Source organism: Pelobates fuscus, chromosome 4 (genome assembly GCF_036172605.1).
Source record: "Pelobates fuscus isolate aPelFus1 chromosome 4, aPelFus1.pri, whole genome shotgun sequence".
NCBI lineage: Eukaryota > Metazoa > Chordata > Amphibia > Anura > Pelobatidae > Pelobates > Pelobates fuscus.
Genome location: NC_086320.1, coordinates 8,678,324 through 8,691,328, shown reverse-complemented (window position 1 = coordinate 8,691,328; position 13,005 = coordinate 8,678,324). Strand labels below are relative to the sequence as shown.

Sequence of the window (13,005 nt, the reverse complement as noted above, 5' to 3'; positions counted from 1 at the left end):
ACCCCAGACAACAGCCCAAACAGGACCATCCGGGATGGGAGATCCAGCTACCACGAGGCCATTTACTCCCCGATCCCCAAGCACAGGCTCGGAAACCTGACACAGCCTACAAGAAGGCCTGGTCAACCTGGCTCAGGCGGACTCTATTGTACTCGCATACTGAACTGTTACTCTTTCTCTATAACTGTTTAGATATTTAGTTATACCTGTTACTACATATGTTATTAACTCGCACACTCCTCCACAATCACCCATCCACGCACCCAGAAATAATCACACACTCTGTGACAAGCACACGAGCCCTCACTAATGCAAACAGGCTCCGGACAAGCTAATTGCATCTACCCCCCCCCCCCCCGCAGCCCCCCTAGGTAAGGGGCCCCCACTACCGTGGTAAGAACCGTGGCCCCTCAAGGATGCTACAGTGCAACCGACCGGCTCACATAAGTGTCCACAGCTAAAATAGCTCCTCGGGTAGACCACCCTCGACTTCTCACGAAAACTACGAACTAGTGCACTTACACATAGTAGTACCTAGCCTCAACAGAAGCACAACCATGTGACCCTATCCGCGAAGAACAGAAACAGGGGCTACCTCCATCACACGAAGGGTTATACACCCAGACACATTTGTAAGCACTACTGCACACACTCGTTATGCAACATGTTATAAAAAGAAAATATGTGCTGAACTACTTGACTAATACTCGTGTAATGCATACTTTAATCTCTTGTAATTGTCAAACTAATGCATGAAACCGAATAACGCACAAACAAAATAAAGAATTTAAAAAAAAAAAAAAAAGAATATTTCCACTGAACTTAACTAAGTAGGCCTTTTTATTAATTTAGTTTTTATTCCACATAATTTAGATGTGTCTTATTATATATATACTCTTCATTGTTTATTTCATGAAGAAGATGTTAAATATGTGTCTTTGTAACCCCCTTTCTTCTCTTTTGAAACCTGAGGGCTTTTACTTGCTGAACTGTACAGCTTCCAGTTATAGAACTACTTGGCCCAGCAACCACCGCTAGCCGCGTCACGTCATTTTTGGGTGACGTACGCGACTACCGGTGTCAATAGCAATACATGAACTACATGTCCCACCAACCCTTGCGAGCCGCGGTGCATCACTTCCGGTCGACGCACGCGACCCGCCGGAAGCAGGAAGAGTGCACACACCGGATCATAATGGAACCATTAGTATCCCTCATAAGAACACGGACGGACACCCACCAACAATGATACTTCTGAAGAAGCCCCAACGCGTTAAGTAGAGTGAGAGACTGGATGCTGGACTTTTATATACAGATTTTTTGTATTATTATTTTTTATTAATAAAGTTGCAGTTTTTTCCTACTCCTCTCTTTGGTTTACTTTTTGTTCCTGGTGCACTTTGGATCCTGCCCATATGCCTTGGTGGGGATTATACCACCACAAGCTTTCATCACCAAAGCAAGCTATTGCTCTGGAAATCGTAAGTAGGATACTTACCTCTCTTTTTACCAATTATTTATAGTACATACTACACCATTGGATTTTATTTGTGTTCTTGTTTTTACGCACAGCTGTGGAGCTTTGGATACTACATCTCACCATTATCCCTATATCCCAAGACGGGGATTATACCGTCCAGGCGCTATACGGCAGAGCTCTCAGTAGCTCTGCAAAGTGTGAGTTAGCCTTTTTACTGGTTCTCCGTATTATCCTTATATTATCCCTATATCCCAAGACGGGGATTATACCGTCCAGGCGTTATACGGCAGAGCTCTCAGTAGCTCTGCAAAGTGTGAGTTAGTCTTTGTACTGGTTCTCCGTATATTTTATTTATAAGCCATTTAATTGACATGTTGCACTATCATTGTTTTATATTTGTATTTTCTCAAGGTTTATATACACCACCATATTGTTGGAATATCCTGTATGTATGTATATATCATTTTCATATTTTAACCACTTTTAATTCTTCTGTGGCGCGGTTTACCACTCTGTTTTTGCACTTTTTGTTATTAGCAGGTATTGGGAAGTCCTGCTGGTTCACTGCTGCCGTATACTTAGTTATTTTAGAGAGCGCCTACGCCTGCTTTTTCTATCTATTGTTACACCTTACATTACAGAGCAAATTTCAAATTGAGTGAGGGAGTTTAAGCATGCGTGGGATAGGCATAAGGCTATCCTAACTATAAAATAATGCCAGGGACTAATGAGAGTATTTAGAAAATTGGGCAGACTAGATGGGCCAAATGGTTCTTATCTGCCGTCACATTCTATGTTTCTATGTATATTCTGCTTATTCAGCACCATTAGCCGTTGTCTCCATCTAGTGATAACATTTGTGATTGTTTCCACCTTTATCATGCATTTTTCTTTATTCTTATTTTTTCTCTTTTGTGTATATATTAAAAGTCACATTTTCATACTTTTCATGTCTCCATTAACGTGGGCTAAGAGCTGGTTCCGCTTGTCTCTTTAGGTTATGACATGTTTATTATTTAACTCTCAGCTCGACATCAAAGTATCTGCAGTGATTAGACCTGAGGTGCAGATATTAGGTCCGCATATATTGACTGAATTCTCTGCTTATACATAGCTTCATTTATCCTGATTTCCTTTGTGGATCAATGTGGAATATTTGTGGAGCTGCATCTTACGTTCATTTTGAAATAAATAATTGTGTTTTATTTCCAGGTTTCTCGTTACAATGTATACAGTGCTCGGATCCCGGAGGGCAATTCTGTAATGGAATCCATGTGAACTGCGGCCCGGCGTCTGATGTCTGCATGTCCTCTCTGATCCAGGAGGAGATCAGTATGTTACCCGGATTTACTTATATCTTCACCAGAAAGAGATGGGGCAGACAGGGGATAGTCTAGTTTATTTAAATTCTGCATACATGTCTTATAGACAGAGTACAGCTAGGAATACAATATTATTATTCAATTCCAACTTATTCATATTCCTAACACTATAGTGACACCATGGCTTATAAATGATATCATTTAAACAAGGCAAAAGAAGAAAGGGTCGCTCCTGTTTGTATAAGAATCCTCCAGATTCTCAGTAGGTATATCGCTTGCAGTCTATGGGAGGAATACGCTTGCCGTAGACTATCAGCAAATGTTATAATCTGATTTTCTTGCAATTTTGATATATTTAGTGGAAACAGAACAATCAATTGCAGAAAACATGATGTAGAAATTCCCAGTTTTCATCAGCATATGCATTTCTACCTCCAATAATACTGCAATTTGACATTCAATGATTCTCAAAGGGAAACTATCATTCCAGGAAAACAAGTTGTTTTCCTGGCACGATAGCTCCCTAGAGTGCCCCGCTCCCTCTGGTGCAGAAGCGGTTTAAAACCCTTCTGTCACCTACCTTATTCCAGCCCCGTTGTTCCTCAGTGCTTGTTGGCCATGCTCCCATTAGGACTTCCCCCATAGGAAAGCATTTTACAATGCTTTGCAAAGCTTTCCTATAAAGGTAGTGTGATGCGAGGAGATCCTGGGGGCACTTTCCAATATTTGTAATATTATGTTTGCTTCTCCCATACATTTAACACAAATTATGATGTCTGAAAATAAAGTTAAAGTTAGAATTTCTTCCATCTCTGATGGGACGTCCTCCCGATTTGAGAAACTCAATCTCTCTAAAACGGAGCTTCTTATTTTTCCTCCTCTTTCGCTTTCCCTGAAGTTGATGGTAACCGCATCAGCCCGTTCTTGCAAGCTCGCTGTCTTGGTGTTAATCTTTGATCCTGGCCTCACATTTACATCTCACGTCCAGTCTGTTGCTAAAACCTGTCAATTCCACCTCAAAATCATTGCCTGCATCCGCCACTTTCTTACACAAGATGCTGCTACGGAACTTGATCGTGGTCTAGTAATTTCCTGCACCTGCATGTAATATTATAATGCTCCCCAGAAGTTGTATTGCCCCTCTACAATCTGTAACGAACGCTGCCATCAGTCTGGTCTTTCTGTCCTGTCGCTTCTCTCACATCTCGCCCCTCTTTCGATCCTTACACTGGCTTCCTGTATCCTACAGATGTCAATTCAAAATACTAACCCTTACCTTCAGGTGATACTCAAAAAATTTGAATATCGTGCAAAAGTTCATTTATTTCAGTAATGCAACGTAAAAGGGGAAACTAATATATGAGATAGACGCATTACATGCAAGATAGTTCAAGCCGTGATTTGTCATAAGTGCGATGATTATAGCTTACAGCTCATGAAAACCCCAAATCCACAATCTCAGTAAATTAGAATATTGTGAAAAGGTGCAATATTCTAGGCTCACAGTGTCCCACTCTAATCAGCTAAGTAAGCCTAACACCCGCAAAGGGTTTCTGAGCCTTTAAATGGTCTCTCAGTCTGGTTCAGTAGGAATCACAATCATGGGGAAGACTGCTGACCTGACAGTTGTGCAGAAAACCATCATTGACACCCTCCATAAGGAGGGAAAGCCTCAAAATGTAATTGTGAAGGAAGTTGGATGTTCCCAAATTGCTGTATCAAAGCACATTAATAGAAAGTTATGTAGAAGGGAAAAGTGTGGAAGAAAAAGGTGCACAAGCAGCAGTGATGACTGCTAGGCATGTGCATGGGGAAAAATTTCGGTTCGGTTTGGCATTCCGAAATTCGGGATTTTTGCATTTCGGGACTTCGGCAATTCGGCACTTCAAGACTTCGGAACTTCGGCAACTTCAGCACTTCGGCACTTCGGAACTTCGGCAACTTCGGCACTTCGGAAATTCGACACTTCGACACTTCGGCACTTCGACACTTCGGAAATTTCGGAACTTTGGCATTTTGGAATTTCGGGACTTTGGCACCTCGGGACTTCTCTTGCAGCCGCTTGGTAGATAACTCCCTAATTCCCACGGTATTAGGGAGTTATCTACCAAAAGGCTAAAAGACCTAAATTGGTCTTTCAGCCAAATTTACTAATACTAAGTAAAAATTACTTAGTATTATTAAATGTTGCCTCTACTCGCTATACCGCCTGTGACTGCTCACTGTTTAAAAAAAAATAAAAAAATAGTACCCCCCCGCCCCCACCCCTGAGCGGCGGGTGGGGGCCCTAAATACTAATAAGGGGGGACCTATTGTCCTCCCCCCGGGCCCCCACCCCTGAGCGGCGGGTGGGGGCCCTAAATCAGAAAAACGGGGGGATCTAATGACCTCCCCCTGGCCCCTACCCCTGAGCGGTGGGTGGGGGCCCTAAATTATAATAAGGTGGGGGACCTAATGTCCTCCCCCTGGCCCCCACCCTGAGCGGTGGGTGGGTGCCCTACAGTAAAATAAGGGGGGGACCTAATGTCCTTCCCCTGGCCCCCACCCCTGAGCGGCGGGTGGGGGCCCTAAATACTAATAAGGGGGACCTATTGTCCTCCCCCCGGGCCCCCCTCCCCTGAGCGGCGGGTGGGGGCCCTAAATCAGAATAAAGGGGGACCTAATGTCCTCCCCCCTGGCCCCCAACCCTGAGCGGTGGGTGGGGGCCCTAAATTATAATAAGGGGGGACCTAATGTCCTCTCCCCTGGCCCCCACCCCTGAGCGGTGGGTGGGGACCCTAAATACTAATAAGGGGGGGAATTAATGTCCTCCCCCTGGCCCCCACCCCTGAGCGGTGGGTGGGGGCCCTACAGTAAAATAAGGGGGGGCCTAAGGTCCTCCCCCCTGGCCTCCACCCCTGAGTGGCGGGTGGGGGCCCTAAATACTAATAAGAGGGGGACCTAAGGTCCTCCTCCCTGGCCCCTACCCCTGAGCGGCGGGTGGGGGCCCTAAAAAAAATGTCCCCCCACCTCCCAGGTGTCTAGGGGTCCCCAAACCCCTAGTCACCCCCTCCCCCCAATAAAAATTATCCCCCTACCTACCACCCTCACCTTAAAAACTAATGAGGGGGGACCTTTAACTAAGTACCTGTAAAAAAAAACAAAAACAAAAAAACTTACCATTCAATGTTTTCTTTCTTCTAAAATCTTCTTTTTTCAGCCCCCAAAAAGGGCAAATAAAGAAACATAATAACCGACGCAATTATAAAAACAAAAACAAAAAAACGAGCGCAAAAAAAAAATAATCCTTCTTCACCCATGGAGGGCTCTGCGCAGACTGAGCTCTGCAGGGTGGGGGAAGGCTTATAAAGCCTTGCCCCGCCCTGCAATTAGGCTCAGAGCACTCTGATTGGTGGGTTTAAGCCATCCAATCAGAGTGCTCTGACAGGTAAATGAAGAGACTGACAGGTAAGTCTCTACATTTACCGGTCACAGCACTCTGATTGGTTGGTTTGAAACCCACCAATCAGAGTGCTCTGTGTCATTTTACACAGTGTGGGAAAGCTCTTTGGAATTTTCCCACGCTGTGTAATTTGACTCATAACTCTCTGATTGGTTACTTATTAGTATTTAGGGCCTCCACCCGCCGCTGAGTGGTGGGGGCCAGGGGGGAGGACACTAGGTCCCCCCCTTATTACAATTTAGGGCCCCCACCCGCCGCTCAGGGGTGGGGGCCCAGGGGGAGGACAATAGGTCCCCCCAATTATTTTACATTAGGGCCCCCACCCACCACTCAGGGGTGGGGGCCATGGGCTCGGGAGGGGGAACTGTTTAATAGACATGCCCCTACTTGCGGTATAGCGAGTAGGGGCATAATTTACTAATACTATGTAATCTTAACTTAGTATTAGTAAATTTGGCTGAAAGACCAATTTAGGTCTTTCAGCCTTTTAGTAGATAGCTCCCTAATACCGTGGGAATTAGGGAGTTATCTACTTATTATTCATTCCTGTCATTACATTGACTGGCCAAGTAACTGACATTTTATATGAATGTATGTTATTTGATTGTTGTAAGTGTTGCAAATGCTTACAGCTGAATCCTGGCTATGTTTGTATACTTTTTATTTAAAATTATTTACAATGTAACATTCTTCTTCTTTCACTGGGTAAGTATATTAGTACTTAGGCAATACTGTGCTTCGGAACTTCGGCAACTTTGGAACTTCGGCAACTTTGGAACTTCGGCAACTTTGGAACTTCGGCAACTTTGGAACTTCGGCAACTTCGGAACTTCGGCACTTCAGCACTTCAGAACTTCAGCACTTCGGAACTTCGGAACTTCAGCACTTTGGCACTTCGATACTTCGGAAATTCGGTAATTTCGGAACTTCGGGACCTCGGCAATTCGGCACTTCGGCAATTCGGACATTCGGAAGTACCCGAATGTCCGAAATTTGTCCAAATTCATATTCGGACCGAAACGAATTGCACATGTCTAATGACTGCAGCCTGGAGAGGATTGTGAAGAAAAGGCCATTCAAAAGTGTTGGGGACTTTCACAAGGAGTGGACTGAGGCTGGAGTCAGTGCATCAAGAGCCACCACACACAGACGGATCCTGAACATCGGCTTCATATGTCGTATTCCTCTTGTCAAGCCGCTCCTGAAAAACAATATACGGAATAGGTTGGTGCTATATAAATACCAATAATAATAATAATAAATCTTTGAAGGGGCAGTCTAAATACCAACATGTCCTAACCCCCAATGAAGTGATTTCGGAGCACCGATGCTGATTCCAAAGTCTTTCATTTACAAACACTGCCATTTTCTTCAAGAATAAGGATTCACCAGCGGAGGATCCGGCTTCAGTTATGAGTCTGTCCTGGCACTGGAATAAAAGTCCGTTTTATGGGGAAATGTATTAGTTATTAAAAAACAAACAAAGAAACTGAGTAATATAAACTATAACACAAAAAAAGCATATTAAAAAAAATTATATCTTTTTTTCATTAGTTTAAAAGCAAACAGAGCATCAAATGACAAAAACAGCTTATCATTGTCAATTGTCATTTCTAATGGAAAACTGGTTTGAAAAAGGGTAGTCAGCTCAAACACCCAATACAGAGACTCTCCGTTACAATAAAAGGTATGAAGAATAAGAAGAGGGGGCAGCGACTTGATATGCTGGGTAGATGCGTTCTCAGAGGTAGTATGATGTGTGGAGACAGAAAGAGACAGCAAGATATATAGTGTAGTTTGTGTTGTATGTCCTGCAAACAGTGGCCTCTGAGACCCTGTGGTGGGTTGTAAATCATCTTGAACCACCAGACCTGGTTTGAGTCCCCTGTACAGAAGCACTTTAACTAATAGAAGACACCAAATATCCCTAGGCGGGGATTATACCACCGGTGCGCATCTAAATACAACTGTCCGAGCTCTCAAATCTGTAAGTGCATTTTCACTTCTTATTTTGCCACTGTATGCGGTACATACTACACTATATTCTGTTGTATCTTTCTGTCTCTACATACCATACTACACTATATTCTGCTGTATCTTTCTGTCTCCAAATATCATACTACACTATATTCTGCTGTGTCTTTCTGTCTCCACATACCACACTACACTATATTCTGCTGTGTCTTTCTGTCTCCACACATCATACAACACTATATTCTGCTGTATCTTTCTGTCTCCACACATCATACAACATTATATTCTGCTGTATCTTTCTGTCTCCACATACCATACTACACTATATTCTGCTGTATCTTTCTGTCTCCACACATCATACAACATTATATTCTGCTGTATCTTTCTGTCTCCACATACCATACTACACTATATTCTGCTGTATCTTTCTGTCTCCACATATCATACTACACTGTATTCTGCTGTGTCTTTCTGTCTCCACATATCGTTCTACACAATATCTGCTGTATCTTTCTGTCTCCACATGTCATGCTACACTATATTCTGTTGTATCTTTCTGTCTCTACATACCATACTACACTATATTCTGCTGTATCTTTCTGTCTCTACATACCATACTACACTAAATTCTGCTGTGTCTTTCTGTCTCCACATATCGTTCTACACAATATCTGCTGTATCTTTCTGTCTCCAAATATCATACTACACTATATTCTGCTGTGTCTTTCTGTCTCTACATACCATACTACCTCTGAGAAAGCATCTACCTCAGAACCATACCAAGGCAATGCTCCTTCTTCTTCTTCTTCTACAGATCGAATGATGGATCCACTTTAATCTTGTATTGGTTTAGTTTAATTTATTAAAATATATACTTTTTTTTATTAACAGATACTTCAGATCCAAACAGTTTAAATATCCTGCAAATCACAAGAACATGTAAGAAAACCTTTTACTATTTTAAAATGTATTTATATTGACGTTGATCTACAAATCTTTCCAATGTTTCCATGACTATACATTGTATCTATACGTCTATAATATCATTATACAACTAACTGTTCCCTATACACATTAATTCCATGACCATCAGTTCCAGTGTTTATGGTGTTGACTGGTATTTTGACCCTGTGTGTCTCTGGTGTTCTGACCCTGTGTGTCTCTGGTGTTCTGACCCTGTGTGTCTCTGGTGTTCTGACCCTGTGTGTCTCTGGTGTTCTGACCCTGTGTGTCTCTGGTGTTCTGACCCTGTGTGTCTCTGGTGTTCTGACCCTGTGTGTCTCTGGTGTTCTGACCCTGGCTTGTCTTAAATGGAATTCCACTTCTTGGCTCCTTGCTATATCTACCTTGTTTTTTTATATTGAATGCTCATATTTTCAGCAAACTCAGCATCATACCGATATATAAGGGATTGTGGGACTTCGAGTGATTGTGATAAGGTTGTGATCCTGAGGACGCCGTACAACAGAATGGTAACGAGTAATCGCTGCTGCAGGTCCAACTTATGTACCCCAGAGAGCCCACGCTGTAAGTACTGGCAGGGGGATAATGGGTGAATTCTTTGTGAATGGCTTTGACAGTGCTGCCCCGCAGTGTAGGCAATCGCTAGGCTCCTAGTGTGGAATTATCTAAACAGTATAGAGAATATTAGGTTATTCTGCATGGGAGCAAGTTCCCATATTACTGAGAGTTTTGAGTGTAACGTAATTACTTTCCCACTGACATGGTTTACAATGTGTTTTCTAGCAATCCCTGAAGGTTCACAAAATGGCGTCACGTGTCCTGGCTGCCTCACTTTCATAAACCAAGAGTGTGCGGCGTATAAAGCGGTGTACTGCAGGGGCGATGAGAAATACTGCTTCCACTTCTCCAGCAAACCTCTGAAAGATGACAACTGTAAGTGCAAACCATCCCAAAATACCCCAAATTACACTGTACCCCCAAATTACACTGTATCCCCAAATTACACTGCACCCCCAAATGACTGTGCACCCCTAAATTACACTGTATCTCCAAATTACACTGTACCCCCAAATTACACTGCACCCCCAAATTACTGTGCACCCCTAAATTACACTGTATCCCCTAAATTACACTGCACCCTCAAATTACACTGTACCCCCAAATTACACTGCACCCCAAATTACACTGTATCCCCAAATTACACTGCACCCCTAAATTACACTGTATCCCCAAATTACACTGCACCCCAAATTACACTGTATCCCCTAAATTACACTGCACCCTCAAATTACACTGTACCCCCAAAGTACAATGTACACCTAAATTACAATGTTACACAGTAACATTGTAACACCTAATCTTATGTAACACTGCTCCCGAAAACAGTATGTGATTACATTGTACCATATAAAACAACTACACTGTAACACTGTTCCTCAAACACTTAACACTTACCGCTGTACTGCTGTAAAATATGCAGTTTTAATCAAAATTATTCAACCCCCATTGAAATTCAGTTTAATTGTCAATGAAGAAATAAAACTAAATGAATTAATATAGCTCAACACAATGAATGCTTCAAATGGTTTCCCCAAATTCACCTGATAATATAACCCTAACAATGTACCCTTATATTAACATGTGATTACACTAATACTGCACCTTAATATAACCCTCATTACACCCTAACAATGTACCCTTATATTAACATGTGATTACACTAATACTGCACCTTAATATAACCCTGATTACACCATAACAATGTGCCCTTATATTAACATGTGATTACACTAATACTGCACCTTAATATAACCCTCATTACACCCTAACAATGTACCCTTATATTAACATGTGATTACACTAATACTGCTCCTTAATATAACCCTCATTACACCCTAACAATGTACCCTTATATTAACATGTGATTACACTAATACTGCACCTTAATATAACCCTGATTACACCCTAACAATGTACCCTTATATTAACATGTGATTACACTAATACTGCTCCTTAATATAACCCTGATTACACCCTAACAATGTACCCTTATATTAACATGTGATTACACTAATACTGCACCTTAATATAACCCTGATTACACCCTAACAATGTACCCTTATATTAACATGTGATTACACTAATACTGCACCTTAATATAACCCTGATTACACCCTAACAATGTACCCTTATATTAACATGTGATTACACTAATACTGCACCTTAATATAACCCTGATTACACCCTAACAATGTACCCTTATATTAACATGTGATTACACTAATACTGCACCTTAATATAACCCTGATTACACCCTAACAATGTACCCTTATATTAACATGTGATTACACTAATACTGCACCTTAATATAACCCTGATTACACCCTAACAATGTACCCTTATATTAACATGTGATTACACTAATACTGCACCTTAATATAACCCTCATTACACCCTAACAATGTACCCTTATATTAACATGTGATTACACTAATACTGCACCTTAATATAACCCTGATTACACCCTAACAATGTACCCTTATATTAACATGTGATTACACTAATACTGCACCTTAATATAACCCTCATTACACCCTAACAATGTACCCTTATATTAACATGTGATTACACTAATACTGCACCTTAATATAACCCTCATTACACCCTAACAATGTACCCTTATATTAACATGTGATTACACTAATACTGCACCTTAATATAACCCTCATTACACCCTAACAATGTACCCTTATATTAACATGTGATTACACTAATACTGCACCTTAATATAACCCTGATTACATCATAACAATGTACCCTTATATTAACATGTGATTACACTAATACTGCACCTTAATATAACCCTGATTACACCCTAACAATGTACCCTTATATTAACATGTGATTACACTAATACTGCACCTTAATATAACCCTCATTACACCCTAACAATGTACCCTTATATTAACATGTGATTACACTAATACTGCACCTTAATATAACCCTGATTACACCCTAACAATGTACCCTTATATTAACATGTGATTACACTAATACTGCACCTTAATATAACCCTCATTACACCCTAACAATGTACCCTTATATTAACATGTGATTACACTAATACTGCACCTTAATATAACCCTCATTACACCCTAACAATGTACCCTTATATTAACATGTGATTACACTAATACTGCTCCTTAATATAACCCTCATTACACCCTAACAATGTACCCTTATATTAACATGTGATTACACTAATACTGCACCTTAATATAACCCTGATTACACCCTAACAATGTACCCTTATATTAACATGTGATTACACTAATACTGCACCTTAATATAACCCTGATTACACCCTAACAATGTACCCTTATATTAACATGTGATTACACTAATACTGCACCTTAATATAACCCTCATTACACCCTAACAATGTACCCTTATATTAACATGTGATTACACTAATACTGCACCTTAATATAACCCTGATTACACCCTAACAATGTACCCTTATATTAACATGTGATTACACTAATACTGCACCTTAATATAACCATCATTACACCCTAACAATGTACCCTTATATTAACATGTGATTACACTAATACTGCTCCTTAATATAACCCTCATTACACCCTAACAATGTACCCTTATATTAACATGTGATTACACTAATACTGCACCTTAATATAACCCTGATTACACCCTAACAATGTACCCTTATATTAACATGTGATTACACTAATACTGCACCTTAATATAACCCTGATTACACCCTAACAATGTACCCTTATATTAACATGTGATTACACTAA

The 13,005-nt window shown here is 41.0% G+C and overlaps 1 protein-coding gene across 1 annotated transcript in view; it reads left to right on the top strand.

Annotated features, from left to right (window-relative positions):
• Nucleotides 1-13,005, top strand: part of LOC134607677 (phospholipase A2 inhibitor NAI-like) — a 66,284-nt gene that overhangs the window by 31,328 nt on the left and 21,951 nt on the right. The window contains exons 2-5 of the mRNA XM_063450219.1: nucleotides 2,693-2,812; nucleotides 9,110-9,157; nucleotides 9,608-9,745; nucleotides 9,965-10,114. Coding sequence (XP_063306289.1) covers nucleotides 2,693-2,812; nucleotides 9,110-9,157; nucleotides 9,608-9,745; nucleotides 9,965-10,114 — 456 coding nt within the window. The remainder of the gene's footprint in view (nucleotides 1-2,692; nucleotides 2,813-9,109; nucleotides 9,158-9,607; nucleotides 9,746-9,964; nucleotides 10,115-13,005) is intronic.